General features: G+C 42.7%; 1 protein-coding gene across 1 annotated transcript in view; it reads left to right on the forward strand.

Moving 5' to 3' along the window:
• The window catches only part of CFTR (CF transmembrane conductance regulator), a 159977-nt gene that overhangs the window by 131436 nt on the left and 4993 nt on the right, over positions 1 to 23548 (forward strand). The window contains exons 24-26 of the mRNA XM_066591817.1: positions 17949 to 18038; positions 19890 to 20062; positions 20154 to 20259. Coding sequence (XP_066447914.1) covers positions 17949 to 18038; positions 19890 to 20062; positions 20154 to 20259 — 369 coding nt within the window. The remainder of the gene's footprint in view (positions 1 to 17948; positions 18039 to 19889; positions 20063 to 20153; positions 20260 to 23548) is intronic.

Raw genomic sequence — 23548 nt, forward strand, 5'->3', positions numbered from 1 at the left:
CTTTTTGGCATTAATTCCAAAAAATGTGTTTGGCACAAAGCCAATGCTGCGTATCACTAATAGAACACCAGAGCCGCAGTGCAGATGGTGGAGGCAGCATTATGCTTTGGGGCTGTTTTTCTGTACCTGGAACTTGGGCTTTAGTCAAGGTGCAGAGAATTATGAACAGTTCCAAATATCAGTCTATTTTGGCACAAAACCTTCAGGCTTCTACTAAAAAGCTGAAGATGAAGAGGAATTTCACCTTTCAGTACAACAACGACCCAAATCATACCTCCAAATCAACCAAAGAATGGCTTCACCAGAAGAAGATCAAAGTTTTGGAATGGCCCAGACAGACCCCACACCTAAACCTGAAGAAGGCAATACACAAGAGATGCCCTTGAAATTTGACAGATTTGGAGTGCTTTTGCAAGGAAGAGTGGGCAAAGATGTGCATTTCTGTTGCCTTAAAGGGGTTGTCTCGAGGAAGCAGTGAATTTTTTTTTGCCCAGTCCCCCTAATTAAGCATACATTACTAAGCCCCCCTGTAAATGACTTTTCTAGCTGGTTTGTACTTACAGTTCCAGCGTTTCAGCAACTTATCAAAATTTTCCCAAGATGGCCGCCGGCTCTTTTCCCATCGCTTGCTGTAGCCCGACGTGCGCGCTCCCGAGACGCTACCAGCTGTGTCTCCCTGACAACCAGACGCCCCGCAGCCGCCGACCGGACCCCTGGATTGAACGCGGCCGACCACGGCACACAGTCACCCACCGCCAGGCAGCAGGTAACCAGCGCAGCCCCTCCCCCGGCACAGCGGCAGCCCCCCCCGGCACAGCGGCAGCCCCCCCCCGGCACAGCGGCAGCCCCCCCCCGGCACAGCCACAGCCCCCCCGACACAGCGGCAGCCCCCCCCAGGCACAGCGACAGCCCCCCCGGCACAGCGTCAGCCCCCCCCCCCGGCACAGCGGCAGCCCCCCCGGCACAGCGACAGCCCCCCCTGGCACAGCGACAGCCCCCCCCCCCCTGGCACAGCGGCAGCCCCCCCGGCCCATCACTTACCTGGGCGGCTCTGCACCTTCCTCTAACAGAGGATGATACAGAATGGCCGCTCCAGCGCGCTCCCGAGCAGTGACAGCTCGTCTGCGCATGCGCAGAAGAGCTGTAGCGGCGAGCACACTGAAGCGGCTCGTGCTGAGAGGAGAAGACCGGACTGCGCAAGCGCATCTAAAAAAGCAAGCTGCCAGCGAATTTAGACGAAACCATGGAGACGAGGACGCTAGCAACGGAGCAGGTAAGTGAATAACTTCTGTATGGCTCATATTTAATGCACGATGTATATTACAAAGTGCATTAATATGGCCATACAGAAGTGTATAACCCCACTTGATTTCGCGAGACAACCCCTTTAACACTCCGTGCCACTGTCACTATATAAAGAACTCTAGAAAGATCAATATTACCAATAATAAAACTATATGAGGGCCAAAAATACCCTTAGCCAATGACCACATAATACCACCATAGTGTTACTGATACAAAGACCATCATTTCCCCTTCATACAGTGAGCATATAACAGCATATACTAGATCTACATAGGCACTTTGCAGACTGTATAAATGATTACAGCACCATTAAATCCAGTGATTACAGGTGATGTCTCCTCTGACTGGAGTCATTCACTTTCATTTTTTCTTCATCCGGCCCAGACCATCATGATTACTTCTCCCGCTCACAACTTGTCTCTGCGGAATTTGACGCAGACATCTTTGACTCCTCAATTTTCCATTTTTTTGGCTTTGTTTTCTAAACTGTACATAATCTTACCATCTATAGCACTCCAAGTAGTAGTAATGTCACTTGCGGTGACCCAGATAGTAATACTACCCACCATTTTGTGCTCCATTTAGACCCTACACAGTAAGCTGCACTTTTCCAGTCAAACACATAGTAAAAGTTAGCTCACTCAATAATAATGCTCCCCTTATGCCTCCACTCAGTAATAATGCTCCAAATAGGTCCCCACTTATTAAAAATACCCCATATAGGCCACCACTTAGGAGTAATCCCCCTCACAGTTCCTCACCTAGTGATAATACCCCATATAGGCTCCCACTCAGTAATAATTATTCATATATGTCCCACTCAGTAATAATGGCCAATCTGGCCTCCCTATTAGTAATAATGCTCCATGCAGGTCCCACTCAGTAATAATGCCCCATATAGGCCCTTACTTAATAATAATACCTCATGTAGGCCCCCACTCAGTAATAATGCCTCATAGTAACATAGTATGTAGAAAAAAAGACATAAATCCATCCAGTTCAACTTATTTCTCTCCCCTTCCTCAATGTTGAGCAGAGGAAGCAAAAAGAACAATGAGGTAGAGGCTAATTTCCCCCATTTAAGGGGGAAAACTCCAAATTGGCAATCTGAATAATCCCTTGATCAAGAACCCTTCTGAAGTAATTAGTGATTATAACTAGAGATGAGCGAGCATACTCGTTAGGGACAAATACTCGAGCGAGTATCGTCCTTTTCAAGTATCTGCCTGCTTGTCCGCAAAGATTCGGGTGCCGGTGGGGGGTGGCCAGGGAGAGCGGGGGGGGGGGGGGGTAACGGGGGGGGGGGGATCTGTCTCTCTCCCTCTTCCCTGTTCCTCCCTGCTCACTCCCGCAAACCAATGCTCACCCCTGCTTGCACCCGAATCTTTGCGGGCGGCAGATACTCGAAAACGATGATACTCGCTCATCTTTAATTATAACGTTTAGTATTGTAACACTCAAGAAAAGTGTCCAGGCCCCACTTAAACTTTTTAATTGAGTTTGCCATCAACACATTCTCAGACAGAGAGTTCCATAGTCTCACTGCTCTTACAGTAAATAACAGTGTTCTATGTAGGTGTAGAAACCTTCTTTCCTCTAGATGTATAAATTGATGATGGGAACATACTCCCTAGAGTGCTATACATGTTCCAGGCCCTCCCTATACAGGTTCCGAGGCAATTTCTCCAGAACTTACATTCTCTCATGATCAAATTCATATGGGCAGGGAAACCTCCCCGCATAGCAAGGAACACCCTGTCCAAGCCAAAAAAAGAGGGGGGTATGGGACTACCAAACTTCCTGAAATACTACCAAGCGGCACATCTGGTACAAATAGTTGACTGGCACAGACACTCGGACCTTAAGATATGGGTAGAAATAGAACAAACATTTGTACCAATGCCACTAAAAGCCCTACCATGGACACAGGGACAAAAGTCAGCAGACTATATGAAACACCCCACAATCGGCCCAACCATAAGCATAATTAACAAAATAAGCAACAGCACAGACATTTCCCCTAAACCATCCCCCATGTTTCCAATCCTGGGCAATACGGCATTTCCGCCAGGCAATGAGAATAGAGCCTTCCGTAACTGGGCATTGGGAGGCAGATTCCGGGCGGAACACTTCCTCCAAGAAGGCCAATGGTTATCAGTAGACATGCTAAGAGAAATAACAGAGCCGAACCAAATCTCACTATGGCAAGCAATCCAGTTGAGGCACTTCTTCCTGTCACTCGCTAGACCTAGCACATTCACAAGACCAAAAACACAATTTGAAACCATTTGCTGTGGAGAAGGACCCACCAGACATACCCTATCCAGAATATACAACATACTCAATTCACAACACGAAAACTCACCACTAGGATATATGAAGAGGTGGGAGGAAGATCTCAAGATGACACTGACCCAGGAGGAAAAGGAGAAAATATTCACAATCACACACTTTTCCTCTATATCAAGTAAAATACAGGAATCGGGATACAAGGTCCTCTCTAGGTGGTACAGGGTGCCCTCCAGATTACACAAGATATTCCCCTCGGTCTCCCCCTTGTGCTGGAGATGCGGAACGGAACAAGGGACCCTGCTGCATATTTTCTGGGAGTGTTCAGAGCTGACTAATTTCTGGGCGGAGGTATGGCGGATAACCTCCAAGTTCACACACTATCCGCTACCAAAAACACCAGCATTCTTCCTTCTGCATCACGGTGATATCCCTTTAACTACGTACAAAAAATCAGTGGTATGTTTCCTGGTGGGCGTGGCAAGGTCCTGCATTCCCAGACTATGGAGACAAACGGTCCCCCCCACGGTAGCAATGTGGCTGAATACCGTTAACCAGATCATGGAGATGGAGGACCTTACAGCCACACTGAAAGGTACACAAGAAAAGTTCGGCAAAACATGGTACTACTGGATAGAGTTTCAGAACTCGGAGGAATTTAGATCCTTGATCAACCCATAAAGCAGGAGAAATCTCGTTCCCTCACTTTCCCCCTACTTTCTCTCTCTCGCTCTAGTTCCCCCCACCTTACCTCCCACCGCCCCCTTTATACCAATCAGACAGATCGCATCTATGTCCGTATCCCTAGTGTGTCTCGTCTGGTAGAAAAAAAAAGAATACATAGGACACAGCAAGGACAGAATGTACAAAATAAACCAAAAGGGGGTACTAACCCCTCCCCCCTCCCCTTTTCCAATACCGCATATTTTACCATACAATAATACCAAGCAGAGAATAATAAAGGAAAACCACAGGTTGTAAGCAAAGTTAGAACAACTGAAAGTTCAATTGAATGTTGAAAGTAGAACTATGATATAAGAAAATTAAGAAAATAGTTTCGCTGTTCTGTTGTCATGCTTAATATTATGTAAACTGTTTATTTCAGAAGATAACTCACAAATGTATGACTAAGATGGTGATACATAAATAAAGAATAAAAAAAAAAAATTGATTATGGGAGAGATCTTTGTATTGTCTCCTGATATAGTTATACATAGTTATTAGGTCGTCTTTTTTCTAAATAAAATATCCCCAATTTGATGACCTCTCTGGGTATTGTAGTCCATCCATTCCATTTATTATTTTAGTTGCCCACCTTTAAATCCGCTCAAGCTCAGATATGTCTTTCTTGAGTACTGGTGCCCAAAACTGTACACAATATTCCATTTGTAGTCTCATACAGGGCCCCATTTAGTGATAATGCTCCATAGGCTCAAGTTCTAACTCAGTGATAATGTATTTAATTTTCCCTATATATAAAGGAAAATTTAAAAAAACAGTTATACTCACCTGTATCGCTCCTCCCGCTCCCTGCCTCTACAGTCCAAGCCTGCGCTGTTCACTGCTGAATTCTGGGTAGAGCGATCATGTGATCACTATGGCTAGTTCCTGGCTGCAGTGGTCACATGTGTTTTTCAGATGATCAGTCTACCCAGAACTCAGTGGGTGAACAGTGTGGGTGCGGACTTCAGAGACCAGGAGAAGGAGGAGCGATACAGGTGAGTATAACTTTTTTTGGACATTTCATCAAATAGATTTTAAAACATTTTCACCTCTCCACACTCCCCAGGACACAAGTGGCCCACCAGACCTCAGAATACAGTGGACTTATTTTAGGTCTTATTCCTATTTTAATGGGTGGTGACAACCTGCACAAGGATGAGGTCTCCATAGATACTGCAATTCTAGCATATAAGAAAGTAAAAAAAGTACTCGGGTCATAAAAATGGGATAAGGGGAACCAGGACATCTTGTCACAGGTTTTTAGAAGTCTGGTGATGTAAAGCAGCATCTACATATGTTCTCATATTTATGTTTGCTATGGAGCCCCTAGTCCTCTTTGTAAGTTACTGGTAGCATGTGCCCAAACAAAAAGTTTTTAGCTGCCTTTGTAAGTTACTGGTAGCTTGTGCCCAAACAAAACATAGTGTTTACTTTCCTGCTATTAGAAGCATTATTTTACAATTAAAATATTCTATTAATTGATACATTAAAACTTTAGCTCATCACAGCAAAAGAAGTGCTGCGTGTCCCTTCCTTGTCTTAGACTGCGTTGCAGGTAAATAGCTCTCAGGCTTGTGTACAAGACTGGTTGGTTCAGTTTAACTTTTTTAAGATTGTGACACAGAAACAGAATAGCTCTTTCATTAGTTTACTTTTAACATCAATAGAAAGCAAACACCATTATACTACGTTCCTGTTCTCTTCTCCACTTCTGCAGCCAATTTTCTGCAACATATTTGGCAAGTACAGCTAGTGCCAGACACACTATGGCAGCTGTAGGCCCAACTGAAGAATATATATGTATGTGTGTAACTGTATGTGTAGCAAATAGAGATGAGCGAGCGTACTCGGAAAAGCACTACTCGCTCGAGTAATTGGCTTTATCCGAGTATCGCTGTGCTCGTCCCTAAAGATTCGGGTGCCGGCACGGAGCGGGGAGCTGCAGGGGAGAGCGGGGAGGAACGGAGGGGAGATCTTTCTCTCCCTCTCTCCCGCCCGCTCTCCCCTGCTCCCCGCTGCGACTCACCTGTCAGCCGCAGCGGCACCCGAATCTTCAGGGACGAGCACAGCGATACTCGGATAAAGCAAATTACTCGAGCGAGTAGTGCTTTTCCGAGTACGCTCGCTCATCTCTAGTAGCAAACCTTTTTTTATAAATTGCAGTTACATGTTTTCTCCACTAAAGGCATATGGAAAAACAGGTGTGAAACAATAGTCCAAAAATGTATTAAAGAAAAGGGCTGTAACATAAGTCATAGAGCTGTTTACTCTGATGTATGTGTAATACCACAGTAAAAAATCACTAAAATAGTAGAGACACATATCCTTAGGCTGGATTCACACAGTGTTTTTCACAGTTTTTCATGTTTAACAGTTTTAAGGCTTAAACATATGGGCGCATGCGCTAATACCCTCGCAGCTACAGAGCGCATTATTGTATGAACCCAGGGTTTTGGGTTTTTTTTGACCTTTCAAACTCCAGACTATTGTGCATAAGTTTGAAAAAAAAAAGTGGGAAGATAGGTCCTGCCCTATCTTTCTTGCACATAGAAATTTCGTGCTAAAATTGCAACTTTTGTACACCGGAAAATGTTTTTCACACTCTTTTTATGATGTTTTATTGAAGTCTATAGTGAAATTTAAAAACTACTAAAGACAATGCATTTTGGTTTGTGGCATTTTGACAGTCAGTGGGGGGAGGGGGGCTAAAATGCAATACGCTCTGGATATCACAGTTCTTTCCTTGCATGGGACTTGAAAAACACCAGAAAAAAACATGTTACAAATGCAACGAAATTAAAAAGACTTGTAAAAAATATAATAAAAACGTATATAAAGCACATGAGATATTTTACAAGTAAAAGAATCATTGAACAAAAATGGGTGTGCGAAGGATAATCCCAAACTGGTGGATATTGTTGCATATTTTGATTGTGGATTCCTCATAAAATATCCACAGGAATGTATAATATAATATCCATCCACAAATGAAAAATTCACATGAATATCAAGTCATAGAGATTTTCAAATAATATGGGTGTGTGCATAAAGTCCTTAAAGTATTCTTAAAGGGATTTTGTCACGTTGTACTATTAATGACCTATCATCAGGATAGATTATCTATAGCAGATCAGTGGGGTTCTACCGCTCAAGATCCTGCCCGTCAGCTGGTTGTCCGGCCCACTGTCAGTGCTGCAGGTCAGACATCCTCATTGGGCCGGGAGTGTAATAGGCGGTTTCACTCCCATTGAAATCGGTGGAAGTGAAGCCATCTACTACACTTCCAACCTTGATGTTACGTCCACTCGGTGCACTAAAGTGTTACGCCTCCATATAGATGCAAGATTGTGTCCTTTTAAAACAGCAACTACACATATAATAAAAACAAGGACCAATTGCATCTCTCCAGGCAATCATAGAAAGGACCGCTGTCCCTTACTAGTCAGGGAAAGTGGGGTACCCCTACCTAAAAGCGGGGTGATCGTCCCGATAAGATCGGCCCCACTGTCTTCATCTAGGACCTGGCTATCCCTGATCAGGAACCTGGAGAGATGCACCAGACATACAGGACACGACACTGTTCACACACACTGAAGATAGAACAGGACTGCACATAAAGCACATGTCTGGCCACTTGTACAGAAATACCACACACGTCACTGTTCACATCAAAACACATGGTTGTGCATACAACATGAAACAAGAACCCCACCCAGAGCTCCCATGCATACAGATAGCCAACCATAGCCAGTCCAAGTGTCCTCACACCAGGGGAATCGAGAGTCAGCCACCGTGCTGACATAGGGAACAGTGTCCGGCATCACCCATCTGACACACACATAGGACATCAGATGTGTAGGGACCGCACCTGCCCAGGGATAACGAGAAACCTGCGGGCCACCTGCACCTGTGTGGTCACCGTACCATACACTACACAATGCATGCACCCCAGAAGGCAAGGAGGGGAGGGACAGAAGGTGTCCAGACCGTCTTCAGGGGAGGAGAGACACACTTCAGACAAGCATGCACACACCAGCTCTGAGTAGGATTAACAGTGATACATAAAGCACTAAAATGACCAGCAATCTCTCACAAGAGTTTGCTGGTATTTATCTACAGCAGACAAGGGGGATTGGCTGTGAAGGTGTGCACAGGTCCCAGAAGCACAACCTTAACACCTGACTAGTGGGGCCGGACGTCCACATCAGTGGTCAGTACTAGAAATGTAATAGATACCTATTACACTTCTGGCCATAACCATTAATGATGACATCCAGCCCTCCGCACTGACAGCAGGCTAGATTATCAGCTAATCGGCGGGGATCTGAAATATGCGGATCACCAGCTATCTGCTATTTATGATCTTTCCTTACCAAAGATCATCAATAGTACGAACTGGCAAAACTGTTTTAAGGGTATGTGCACACACAGCTTAAAAACTATGCTATAGAACTATTTTAAAAATGTGCACCAAATTTGCATGTTTTGCATGCAGAATTTATTGTTGCAGGGGCATCGCTAGGCACTTAGATTGCAGTCCTGTGCCCCATATTATAAGGGTATTGGCCCGAAGTGTAGAAAAAAAATTAAGGAGCACGCGTGCGACTGTGTCACATAGCCTTGCATGGTGTGATAACAGGCATACTTATAGTACTTGACAGATATCTCCACCCCCTCCAAAGTCCTCCTGTCCTCTGATGCAGTTAACAGTGGAGGAAGAGGGACAACACATAGCATAAATTAGAGGGACAGATGGTGGGCATTTCACTTCACCAATCCCTACACCTGCTAGCCTAAGCCTGCCCAATAGTTTACAGTGACAAGTAAACAAGTATCTTGCACTGAGGGTCATGGTATGTCGTAGCTAGAAAGACTCAGTTGCACTGCATTGGCGGATTACAACTGCATTGGTGGGTAACAGTGTAGCCGATTTGGGCTGCTATCCAGAGTCTAAGGATGATAGAGTGGGGCCCATCAAGGAGGTTGTATCAGGATCATAAACTATCCCCTATCTACAGAATAGGGGATAGTTTATCACACCCCCACCAATCCTGAGATGAGGCTCCCATGTCTCCCTCTGCCAGTCACTGTGGGGTTGCTTCACCTCTTGCAAAAACATCAAAATTAATGATGCACTGGCCGAACATGTGCGGCCACTGCTCCATTAATTTCAGTGGGGCTAATGGAAATATCAAAGTGCTTGCTGCTCAGCTATCTTTGCCAGCCCCATTGAAAATCAATGGAGTGGCAGCATGTTTGCATGATCAGCGCTCTAGTCAGTCTCCTCCTCACTGCAGGGGCTGCAGTAAGCCCACAGTCAGGAGGATGGTGCATATGGGACCCTTGTTCTTGGGATCAGTGGAGGTCTAAGCAGTCTGACTGCCACCGATCAGCAACTTAGCCCTTATCCTATGGATAGGAGATAACTTGTGCTCCTGGTAAAACTCTTTTAAACTTATTCATTAGTGTAACTCATTCCCTATATTTATCTTGAACTGGAAGAGAGTGACTAGAATGAGAGTACAAGAGATTTGTTAAAACCCCGTTTATTAACATTATTCTACACTCTTTTGCTGAATTTGCTTCAGATTCCACATCCAGAATTCTGCAACCAGTATGTGATGTGTGAATCCACTCTAATGCTGGGCTAGTAAGGCCGGCTTAAGGCAGGCACATGCACAAATACGCTCGCCACTGTGGAGCATATTAGCATGTAAACCAGTCAAAATTCTTTTTTGTACTATTCAAGTTTCACGCTATTGCGCACAGGTAAAAAATAAAAAGCAGGAAGATACTTTTTCTATATGCAAGAACAGACAGGGTAGGACCTATGTGTTAGAAAGACAGGGCAAGTCCTGTCTTTTCTCGTGCGTAGTATTAACGTATGAGAACCCTGCTAGTCATAACAAAACATTTGTTTCGTCACGTTTTGTGGCTGTGATTTTCATGGCCACAAAACATGACAAAAACATGTCCACGTGTTTAAGCCCTAAGAGTGGATTGTCACCCATTATGCAATTCTGTCAGTGAAATGTCTGATCGGGTCTACATTCATTCTGCAGCAAGATAATGGCCTCAAAAACAAAGCCAAAAACAAAAAAAGTCTACAATAAATTCTATAGCTTCCACTGAGCCCTGGTCATTAGTGAGACACGTCAGGGATTACCCGAAAAGTCACTAAGGCTTGTGGCAATCTATCAGACTTTACTGCAGACTATGTGCAGTGTTTGACGATTATTCTAAAGCCATAAGGCCATTTCAACATTTATGCGCCCGTACTACAAACGAGTGTCCCAGCCTGAGCGCAGGTATCCTGCCATAAACTAAAAGCATCATAGATTCCCAAAATGCCCTGAGTTTAGGTCAGGATATCTGAAATCAGAATGGGACACTCGGCCATGTTACAGGCGGTTAAATGGGACCATAATGTACTCTGGTGAAACAGGCATAACAGTAGACTCAAAAAAGAGACATCGGACTCTACAGTATAAACATGTATGAGGCCTTCACTGCTCGGTTATACAGGCTTTGTGTGCATGAGGCCCAAGTCACACAGGGATTTTTGCTTTTAAAGTCACAAAGAAAGCATAAAACAAAAAAGCCTAAAGTTTTCTAAAGTTTTTGTAAGACATTTTAATACTATTTTTTACTGATTTCTTTTTATACATGTATTTTTGATGTCTCGTTTAAAAATGTATTGAAAAGTCTACTGAAATCTATGAAGAAAAATGCCATACCTAGGCATAAAAATAAAGCACCACTGACCACAGCAACACCAAAAAAGCCACAAACCACAACGCTATGTATGTAAATATAGTAGTTGTAAAGTCTGCAGAATACTCCCAAATCTGCTCAGATTTTGTTCAGTGCAGTATAATGGAGTTTGTGAAGCCCATTGATCAGTACATAATGTACTTCGTTGGACATTTTCTGTGCAGGATTTGCCCAGTGAATTCACCACATCTGAACATGGCCTAAGAATACCCTTTGTTGATTTCAAGTATGTTATGTTTCGATAAGACTTAACTCCTAGGCCAGCTGTTAATAGGAGGATTAGATGTGTTCTCAGCAGCACTTCTCATTATTTGCCTTAGAGTCAGTTTTATTTGCTGTAATGAAGTATGAAATGCTTGTTTTCACATTAATGATTCATATTTGCAAACAAAGAAGTTATACAAAAACATAATGCAAACCCCTCTATAGGTGGCAAATCTGTAAGTGCAGAAGTACTATCCTATTGTGTTTGTGTTAGGCTCTGCACATTTGTTTACCCTGATATTCTACTATTAAGGCCGAATGCACACGGGCGGATCCCGCAGCAAATACTGCCCATAGACATGCTATGCAAAACGCTTTTCCATGCCCACGAGCGGAATTCAACTGCAATTTTCTGCTCGCTAGGGGAAAATAGCAGCATGTCCTAATTTAGTGCGAGCCTTGCATGTCAATGTGTCCCACGGCGATTCCGAAATGTCAATTTCGAAATCGACACAGATGCGCATCATCACCGTCGCAATGGCGCATCATCCTGTACACTGCGAATGTGCAGCGGCGCGCCAGCTGGCACATTCGTAGTACAGAGAAGAAGACATCTCACAGGTACGCAGGTGTCACCACTGGGGCATAGGGTCTGAAATCTCGTAGTCGGAATTGGACCCGGCCATTGCATTCGGTCTAAAGGGCTGCATTATTCTGCTGCAGACAAATCCACAGATCTGCAGCGAAATGTGTAAGATTCACATGTGGATTTTGACACACATTTATCAGTAGTGGAATTTTCTGCCCAATGTGAAAGCACCCGTAATGGGTCCTTTTTAGATTTCATTCACACAGAGGGGAATACAGTAGGTATTGCGGGGTTTAAAGGGGTAAAAATAACATAGTCCTTGATGCCTAAGGGTGCCCAATGAGCCCCTCAGCCACATAAGAAGGCAGTATTATAAATTATACATGGTATGTGTGGGGCCTTCTTACTGATTTTTCATTGAGGACAAGGAAAGTCCAGTTACATCTCTGTTCACACATAGCTCCTAGTATAAAGGGGCGTAGCCTGTCCTAAAAGGTTTATTCGGTGTGCTACGTGTGCCGCTATAGTTGGCCCTCTTTTCATTGCTCAAAACTTGGAAACGTGATACTTATTTAGTATATGAATTTTTTCTTGCTGCAATTGTTTTAGGTACAAGAAAGCACCACTATATAAACCAATACATGTATAGCAAAATGTATATCTTCCTAAAAAGCAAATAGCAAAAATGTGACCACAGATTCAACAGACCGATCACATCTTGTTATTACAGGCACCCACTGTCAATGCCGAAATGCACAAGGGTCAGAGTGGAAATCAATGACGGGTCCACCTGCAGTTACCAGCACTCCGATCCCTGTGTATTGCGGTGCTAACAGCAGGCACCCAATCTGCTGATTGGCTGAAATCCTGAGCAGTGGACCCTAGCCAATAAACTATTAATGACCTATCCTAATGTTTTCCCTACTTGGGGATATCCTAAGGATAGGTCATTATTAATAGTATTTTTTTCTGGAAAACCCCTTTAATGTAAAATGTAGCATTATTTTTAGCCAGAATGTGAAATTTTGCATTCCGAGAGTGCATGCTGCCATGGGGATGCCAAAAACACATTAACAGAAAGTTCATGCTGACTCCTTCAGGTAATCTGACAATTTAAATGCCGTAACAATGTTTTTTGTATACCTTTAATGGGCTGTGTTTAGTAAAATCTTTATTGGGGGTTATGATTTTTATAAATGAAGCTGACATTGACTTTTTGAGATAGGCATTCTTAAAAATGAAGGGTTACTTACTGTACAAAACACAATCTTTCTCTGCACTTACCACTTTTGAAATGTGCAGGACAGACTGGCAGGTTTTAGCAGGAGGGTCGTGGTTAACAATGCTAGCACAAGTTTACAGTTAAAACCAAAAATGGTGCAAAAAACGGTGCAAATCTACATCTATTCATAGTCGGCATAGATTTCATATTTTCTCGCTTTAAGACAGACCAAAATGCAGCGTATTTATTAAGAGACATGTAGCTTTCAAAAAATGTGGCACATTTTACTCCAAGTTTAGTATGAAATGCCAGTCTTAATAAATCTGCCACAAATTTCTTGACCTGTGAGTTGAGATTGCCTCAGTCAACTAAAGGACTGAGAAGTACAACATAGCCTTCCTAAAACAGTTTTATTCCTTTAATTCCTCTAGACCAGAATTATTTCTACTACCAGGCGTGTCACTGTCACAAGACACCAACCAACTGGTGAGGATGCGGAGGGTTCAGTTCCTCCTCCCCTGCTTACATCTCTCTGGTTCCTCCCCTCCTCTGAGGTCATGTAGACTGTGGAAGAATGTAGCTACACACAAAGTGCCAGCTGGGGGTGAAGGTGGGGGGCAAATTTAGGAACAACATCATTAAAGAATTAATTATTGAGCAAAGAAGGAGATCATTTAGTAGTAACATGGCAGTCAGGAAATAGGGGCAAGGGGACAGAAAGGGGGCACTATTACTGTAGTGCTACAAGGAATTACTACTACTGTTGGACCTTTAATTTCACAAGATTGCACTATTATTGTGAAGGCACATTACTGAGGGGCCACTATTACTATGGAGCCACAAAGGAGTGAGTCACTGTTACTGTAGGGTACACTACTACTGTGGGGTCAAAGGGTGAGCTTCTTACTGTCGGGAAAAAAGGGGGCTTATTACCATGAAGCCACTAAAAGGGCATTATTATTTTATGGTGGTACAGTAGGAAGATTATTACTGGGGTGGTGGCTTATTTCATGGGTGGCATAATTAGAGCATTCGTACTGTGTAAGAGGCACTGATAAAAACATGGGAGTAGCAGCAAGATAGAATGTTTTTGTGCAGAGAGGAGCCATGGTTGTAAAAAGTCATCATGGTGGTCTGGACTCGGGTAGAGAGGAATAGAGTAAAAGAGCAACTATCATCAGAGGAAAAATCAACTGTAGAAAAATAGCATTTTTAACCCCTTAAGGACCAGGGTGTTTCCATCCAAAAGGACCAGACCCTTCCTAGAGATTTTACTCATGTTGTGGTTTTATGGCCCTATTTTTTTTCTTCAGCTACCAAAATTCTTTTTGCTGCATTTTGTTCCAAGACATTAAGGACTATTTAAAAAAATCTTTTCTCACAGACTTTTTTACCCATTTTTTAAATTATAATTGTTTATTTTTAAAACTAGTATATAAACGCTAAAATAATGTAGAGAAATGGATTCCTAATTTTGTTTAGGACGTTTTGATATATAATTTGTATAGTCTCAGATTACAGGGCGCATGTGGTGACGACTGGTCGGTGGTGGGTCATTTTCTTTTTTAGATTTTTTATTGCATTCTGTAAATTTTTTAAACTTAATTTTGTAACAATTTTTTTCAACTTCTATTTCTCATATGACATCATATAAGGCCTCTGGGGATCATTCATATTGTGGGTTTTTTTTGTTTTTTTTTCACACTTTTCCATTGTAACTGGTGCATCCATAGAGAAAGCAGGATCAAGAATCGTATATTTTCGGGACTTGGTCCTTATTGGGTTAAAAAGTGAAATCACCAAAGGGGAAAAAAAATAAAATTAATTGTGTTTTCAACTCGTGGTCTTATTGTTGTTTCTAAGTGATGCGTTTGTCTTGCTGTTATTGTGTGGTTTTATGTATTGGTACTGGCAAGAAATCATTGTGAAAATAGTTTGTAGTTTACTTTTTTTTAGCAGCTTTCCAGTAGCTTTCTAAGAAAAGAAACTGACAAATACGGCATGTAGCATTTTTAAAAAACAAGCAAAATGCAAACAAAACTATACAACTGGATTTTTTTCTTTAAGTGTGAATTACAGTACTATGCAAACGTTTAGTCAGGTGTGGAAAAATCCTGCAAAGTAAGAATGCTTTCACAAATAGAAGTGTCAATAGTTTAATTTTCTCAATTAACAAACTGCTAAATCAAATCAATATTTGGTGTGATCACCCTTTGTTTTCAGTTTTTCTAGGTACACTTGCACACAGTTTTTGAAGGAACTTAGCTGGGAGGTTGTTCCAAACATCTTGGAGAACTAACCACAGTTCTTTTGTGGATGTAGACTTGCTCACTCCTAATCCAAATTTCAAATCATGCAATAGCCTTAACAAGCATTGCAATTACTGCCTAGGCACTGGTGTAACTTGTAGCTGCTGGGCTCCAATACACAAACTGTAAGGGCCCCCCAATTATAATACTTCATGTGGTTGATGTCTTTGGTATCTGTACACATGTGCAGACTATGTTTGTTTGCAGTCACTCCTCCCCAATCTGGGCAGGGTTGAGTGAGTGGCTGCCCTATTAGTCTGTATTGAACAAGTAGCTCTTCCATATTACAGTATGGCTCCCTACATTCTACTAGGGTCTACGGCGATTGAGCGTGGCCTGCAGTCTATCAGGTGTTGCATTATTGGCTTCTGTTTGGGGAACCATGGACCCCTCGGAGCCTCAGACCCCAGGCAGGTTCCCAAAGTGACTACATTATAATCCATCATTGATCTTAACTACCTTACTAGAACTAGATTGACCCTATGTTTGCTATGCGAACATAAAATGTTTGGAAAAACGGTTGTTGTGAATTTCCCGCTCTCCTTCCTTCTCTCTGTCCATGTTGCTTTTCTCCTCCATTCTCTCTCTATGCTGCTTCTTCCCCCCCTCCATGCTCTTTCCCTCCCCCAACTCCATGCCGCTTCTCTCCCCATGCTGATTCTCTCCCCCTTCATGTTGCTTCCCCCCCTCATGCCACTTCTCTTCCCCCCATGCCACTTCTCTCCCCCTACATGCTGCTTCTCCCCCTCCATGCCGCTTGTCTTTTCCACCTATCTATGCTGCTTTTCTTTCTCGCCTATCCATGCTGCTTCTCTCTCCCCCTCTCCATGTCTCTGCATACTGCTTGTCTATCCCTCTCCCTCTATCTGCATGCCGCTTCTCTCTCCCCCTCTCCCTGCCACTTCTCTCTCCCCCCTCCCTCTTTCTCCATGCCGCTTCTCTCTCCCCCCTCTCCATGCTGCTTCTGGCCATGACATTTCTTTTCCCCCCATGTACATGCCGCTTCTCTTCCTTCCACCTCTCCATGCTGCTTCTTTCCCCCTTCTCTCTCCATGCCGCTTCTCTCTCCCCCCTCTCCCTCTCTTTTCATGCTGCTTCTCTTTCCCCCTTCCCTCTCTCTTCATACTGCTTCTCTCTCCCACCCTCCCTCTCCATGCTGCTTATGCCTTCTCCCCTCTCCCTCTCTCTCCATGCTGCTTCTCTCTCCCTCTCCGCCCTCCACCTCTCTTCACCCCCACCATGCCACTTCTCCCCCCTCTCCATGCAGCTTCTCTTTCCCACATCATCTCCATGTTGCATCTCTCTCCCACACCCACTCTATGCCGCTTCTCTTCCCCCTCTTTGTGCCTATGTCTGTCTGTCCGGGGCTTCTGTCTCTCATCACTGCTGACCGGGGCTTCTGTCTCTCACCGTCACTGACCGGGGCTTCTGTCTCTCACTGCCACTGACTGGGGCTTCTGTCTCACCTCCACTGACCGGGATTTCTGTCTATCAGCGCTGTTTCTCACATAGCTGAGCCTCTACCAATAGTCTTGCGACTGTGAGGGAGAGAGACGTCACGAGACTATGAACGTTGCTTAGCAGTGCTTGAATCTCTCTAATGGCACTCACCGCTATATTTTAACATGGGGAACTTTGACGGGGCCCGACGTGTCACTCATTGTACCCACCTCAAATTTTTGGATTTTACGGCGGTGGTGAGGATCTAAGGAATCCAATAACACCAAAAGCATCTTCCTAAGGTGAGGCAAAGTGGTCAAAGACTGGTGCAGGAAAAAGCATTTAGGCTTATTTATATTAGATGGGGCTATTGGTCATTGCACGAACATTAGGCCATTTTCACACAAAAAAGTGTCCAGAGCTAACGGCAGGTCTACTGACCCAAACTTGGAGCATCATAAAGATCTAAGATGCTATGAGTTCAGGTCAGCAGACCCATGGCAGGGCTGGTACCCTCCTCTGTATTATAGGCACATGAATGCACCTGTAATACACTTGTGTGAAACTGGCCTTATAGTATCTCCTACTGAAGAAGCCTAACAAGTCAGGAACAACGTTATATAAGTTTGAATAATTAGTTTTAGGATATATCAGTGCTATACACCAGCAGTCAGCCACAAGAGCCAAAGGCAGTGATTTGCATAGCTCTACTCACTAATTGGAAGTAAGAAATAAACTCCATCTTTTTTGAGGCTTGTGATGTAAGTGATGAAATGCAAACTCCTTAGAAAAGCAAGCCTGTACTTCACTGAAGGGGAACCATAATAGTAGCTCTCTCCCTGATTTTCTGCAAAATCATCTAGACATGTAATTGATTAAATAATGGATGTCTTTTATAATGAAGTGCCTAACAATTCTGTTCATTCTAACACAGGAGGACACAGAATTCTATTGTAAAGTGTGTTGGCTCATCTTCTATCACGTTACACAAGGAAGTTCAGTGTTCTGTCCTTCCAACGCCGATAATTCTGCTGACATGCAAAAAAGTAATGCAAGTGATTATTGACCCTATTTCTTCTTATCTCCCATACAGAAAGTTTTCATCTTTTCTGGGACATTTCGTAAAAACCTTGACCCTTATGGAAAACACAGTGATGAAGAAATCTGGAAAGTAACCGAAGAGGTAAAACAACTGGCCTTATGTGCGTGACAAGGATTACAAAATTGCCAGTGCTGACAATGGGTTGTATTGTGAACATCCCGACAAAATGACACACAAATAACAAAGGCTGCTTACTGGATGTGTGCTTCCATTTCCTCTATATGTCAAAGTCTATAATCAAGTGTTTCTTTGTTGAACACAGATCAGGTTTGGATTCTTCATACAGTGTTGCCACCATGTGGTTAGATATGGCCATTTTGTTTTTAACTTGAAATACACAACAGTAAGGCTCTAGGTAATATTTTTTAACTTAATGTAATCAGTAAAAAAAAGAGACATCTGTTCTCAGTGTCTAAAAGTCCCAAGCTGCCTATCTACTTATGTGCTTCTCGGAGTAAATGAGTAACTTAGGCTGCATGCACACAAAACTTGGTGCTGTTATTTACAATTCTGTCTCTGTTCCGTTTTTGGAGGAGAGAAACGGAATTAAAATGGAAATAAATGTTTTTGTTTTTTTCCTCATTGCTTTCAATGGTTTTTTTTAAAAAAAACGAAACCTAATGGTTGCAAACTGAAAGTTTTCTGTTTGCTTTAAGTTTTTTTTTTAACTCATTGAAATCAAGGGGAAAAAATGGAACATTTATTTCCTCTTTAATTTAGTCTCTCTGCTCCAAAACTGGAACAGAAATGGAATTATAACATTTGAGAGATATAAGAAGAAGATGCTTCTGTAATACGGAAGGTCTACAAGCATTACTTTTGACGTGAATTCGGAGATCAGAACTAGACTTGGGCCCGCATTTTTGTTTTGCCACCTGCTATGTGAATTAATGAACTGCTGGAAAGCTACAGGTACATCAGTGTCATTTGCTGTACCCATGATATGGAGGGAATAAAAGGACCACATGACAGACTGTTAGGCCTCCCTCACACAGGGCGTTTGCAAAACACTGCCTTTTCAGCTGTGTTTTCAGCCCAGCTAAAAACGCTGCCCATTCATTTCAATGGGAGACTCAGCTGAAAATGCCCAAAGATAAAACATGCAGCGCTTTTCAAAGCAGCATTTTCAGCCTTGTGTGAGCAGCCCCATTGAAATGAATGGGAGCCTTGTACAGCGTTTAGCACAGGGCTGAAAACGCCCTGGGTGAGGGAGGTTACTTCTGTCTAACAAACGTCAAAGGCTTCACAAATCTAAAAGTCACGTCATATATCTTGAGGGTCAGTTCTGTCATATTGGGAATGCAGACAGGGTTCACAAAGTATTCCTGTTTTCTGCCTGAGTGGAATAGTTATACTAGGCAATCTCACTACGTCAGGAAGGACTGGCCAGCCAGAATTTGGAGAGTTGAGGTCAAAAACACATGAGCACATGTGCTAATATGCCTGCGGCAATGGAGCATGTTAGCACATGAACCAGGGTTTTTTTTGTTTTGGACTATTCAAACTCTGCGCTATAGCGCGTGAGTATTTTTTTTAAAAGCGGGAAGATGGGTCCTTAGGTCCTGCCCTATCTTTCTCGCACACAGAAAAACTACATGTGAGAAAGACAGGTCAAGAATCCCGATAGTAGAAGCAATGCTTTTGTTTTGTCCCGTTATGCAACCGCGATTTTCACAAACACACGCCCATCTGTTTAAGCCCTGACAGTCAAAATCTGAGCACAAATGTGGAATCAGCACCCAGAACTCTGTAAGAAGCACCAAAAATTTTGTCAAAAAATAAAAAACATTTTTTGTAGTAGTCCAGTGATTAGTAATCTCTCATTCCTCTAGAACAAATGATGACATTTTGCTGTGTACTGATTCATTAAAAATACATTTGTAAAAAGAAAAACTATCTCATCAACAATAATGTGTTTCATCTGTTCTGCAGGTCGGCCTGAAGTCCATCATTGAGCAGTTTCCAGGTCAGCTGGACTTTGTGCTCCTGGATGGTGGTTGTGTTCTAAGTAACGGTCACAAGCAGCTGCTGTGTTTGGCCAGATCAGTTCTTAGTAAAGCCAAGATTCTTCTACTGGATGAACCTAGCGCTCACTTAGATCCAATGTAAGCATTTTTTAATAACACCAATATAGTTATATTTCTAACAGTGTAATTTTTCATTTTTATCAATAAATTTGACTTGATTTTATTACAGAACTTTTCAGATTATTAGGAAGACCCTGAAGCATGCATTTGCAAACTGTACCGTCATCTTGTCTGAACACAGACTGGAAGCCATGCTGGAATGTCAGTTCTTCCTGGTAGGTTTCATATATTTTACTAACGCAACTGATATGATTCATTTATAGGGACATCCATCTCATGCAGAGATACGGCCAGTCCAGTGAAACTCTAGAAAGGCAATATACATGTAGCAAATATTTAAAAGTTACTTGGATCCTAACACAAATTATGGCATTTGGATCCTTCCCTCCATGGCTGGTGTGGCGCTAAGGATGCAAAGAGAATTTGCTCCACCCCAGTATAGTGCATAACATTTTACCCAACATGTCACACACATGTTGAGGAACATAGTAGAGCAACTGAACAATGCCTCTGTAGCACTACTGAACAGAAACGAAGTGGCAGAAAAATGTTAGTAGATCAGTTGCACAGAATGTAGCTTCCAAATCCAAGTTATTTTTCCTGCTACAAACAAAGATATCACTAGCATCAAAAACGTAAGGTGACGATAAATAGAACCTTAATTTTTAAAGAAATTTTTCAGGGCAAGAGTCATGTAGTGTGTGACTAGAACTGGTGCTTGGTAAGACAGGGGTGAAAAGTCTAAGGAATCCCCTGATTTTCACTCTTGCCTCTTGCAAGGAGGGTTGGGCTTGGCTGCAGGTGGATCCCCAAATTCCAGTCTGCAGAATACTCCCTGTTGGCAGTTGGACACTACAATGATAGCAGGAGACAGGTATTAAGATAGGACTAGATGCAAACAGAACGAGAAACACAGAATAGAGACAGGAGTACTAGATGGTAGAATAAACACAGTAGGTTGTGTGGACATAGGCTGAAGGATGGAGTCCAAGAGTCAGACTACAGATACAAGAAAGTCAACCAGAGGATGAGCTGGAAGCAGAGTCAGGGATATAAGCCAGGGTCATAACCAGTAGTAGAACTATAAAGATCCAAGCGTGGTGTCCAAAGGGTAAGGCAGGAGAGAAGTCGGGAGTAGGCCGAACTCGGGATCATGGTTTAGTACACAGTTATAGCTAGACAAATTTAAAGGGCTAGGCAATAGGCAGAGCCCATGAATGGTGCTAGGACAAACACAGGCAACTAATATGGGAAGTTTGCAGGCTAGAGTCAAAGATTTAACAGAGTTGACTCTCAGACACTTAATGGGTGCAACAGCGCACAGTACAAAAGGAATTAAAGGCGATATACATCTTCTTACACCAAATTTTTTGAATGGATGTTTTTTTACACAAGAAAAGTTTTTGCAGTTGTAATTAAACATTTTTAACTGCTTTCTTCCTACATGTGTAGTGTACAGCGCTACACTATAAGCTGGAGGATGCACTCTCTTGCAGAATCTGCTAGTCAGAGTGACTGACATTCTGTAGCTTGGGGTGGCATTCTAAGGCCAATTACAGCAGTGAAGGGTCGGGATCTTAAATATAGAATTATACAGCCATTAAGAGGGAGTGTAACCTTTGTCAGGGGCATTGTATAAGAATATTACTAATTATTTTAATTCTCTTATATAGCTCAGTAGTTCCAGCGGCTAGTGCCGTTTCTTCTTTTTCTAATCACAACTGTTGGTGCTGGAACCCAGGTTCTCCTCTCAGAGATCTGAGCTGGGTCCTGCAGGATCATTATAGATTTGCTCTGACAGTTCTCTCTGCCACTGCTGTCTGGGCATTGGGTGACCTAGGGAGACAGGAGCAGGACTAGGCAGCAGCCGGGAGAGAGCTGGCAAAGCAAACCTGCAATGATCCTGCAAGATCTCAGATCACTGAGAAGAGAGCCTGGGTTCCTGCACCAGTGGTTGTGATTAGGAGGAGAAGAAGCAGTGCTAGCGGCTGGAAATTGTGGGTTGTATAACAGAATTAAAGTCATCGGTAATATTCTAATAAAATGTTCCTGGCAAAGGTTAGTCTATCCCCTTCCTGGCTCTATAGATCTATATGCGAGATCCCTCGCCTGCTGTAATTGGCCCTTGTGAACCCCCAACCACCAGCTACAGAACCTGTCAGTCTGATGGATTCTGCAAGAAACCAAGTCTCAGCTGTACACTAAAGGCATAAGAGGGAAATGGTTAAAGATTTTTAATGAATTCCAATTACAAACATTTTTGTTGCTTTAAATTGCATCCATTAAAACAAATGATGTATGAAGGTGTACATAGCCCTTAACTAATATACTCTGAAGATCGGAGCTCAGAAGCAGAACATTCACTTAGGACGCCTGCAGGATCATATTTGTCAGTGATACCAGTGGCGTATAGTGACAGCATATGGCTGCCATAAGGGTGTGAGAGAATAGACCTGGGGTGCAAAGTGATGACCAGCAGCACTATTTGTAACAACAAGCAAACCCGAAATCTAATAAATCTCCTTCAATTTGAGGATTTCTAGTAATTTGGAATGGTGCAAAGGCCAAACGTTTTCTTGCAAACCCAGGCTTAGATCTTTAATGTCCTACATCTTATTATTGCTCTGCAGATATTGTAATACGCTGACTAAATAGCTGAAAATATTTACTGCAATCTCAGTGTGACTTCCTTGTACAATCCATACACCAAACTCTAGATTCTATCAGTGTTGCTCAAGCTTTTGTTAACTGGGAAAGTGAGCCATTGTTTTACGATCCAGGTCAGTGTGCTATTGCTCTTTGACCCTAAGGAATGGTGTACAATTGTTCCAGTCCCTGTGTAGTACAGATGATTTCACAGTGTGCACAGTCAAGAATAATTAACAACACAGCGTCCCACTGAATACAAAACCCTTTACTCAGAAAGAGGAAGTTTTCTTTGATAACAATCATAAAAGCAGAATACCATATTTAATTTTTAGCAGAACTGCAATGGAGACAAATTAGCCATTACAGCTAGCATGAACACTTCCTACAAGTCTAGGGCAGTTGAATTGCAACGCTATGTTCACATCTGTCGCAGACCCGGCACAAAATGCCAGAGAAGTCCTGCATGAAGGACTTGACAATGAATGTATTTTTTAAAACTTTACTAAGCCTTTCTCAACATTTCTTTATTCCCACAGAGGATTTAAACTTTCAATTATTTGATTGCTTGTACAAGGTTAAAAGGGTTGAGTCATTACAAAAAAAAATGAACAGCTGGGCATGGGATAAAATGAAAAACAAGAGAGCAAACTCTCAGTTTTATCCCATGCCCAGCCGTCAAAACATTTTTTTATAATGACACAGCCCCTTTAGAAAGGCTATGAATGCTTTAAACCAAAGTAGGACTAAACTTATTAATGTTTTAAGATTTAATATAAATGGTGCTTATAAAATGTACAAAAAAGACAAAATGGCATACAAATAAAACAAAGGAGTTCTGAAAAAAAACCAACGGAT

This window comes from Eleutherodactylus coqui, chromosome 2 (assembly GCF_035609145.1).
Source record: "Eleutherodactylus coqui strain aEleCoq1 chromosome 2, aEleCoq1.hap1, whole genome shotgun sequence".
Classification (NCBI taxonomy): domain Eukaryota; kingdom Metazoa; phylum Chordata; class Amphibia; order Anura; family Eleutherodactylidae; genus Eleutherodactylus; species Eleutherodactylus coqui.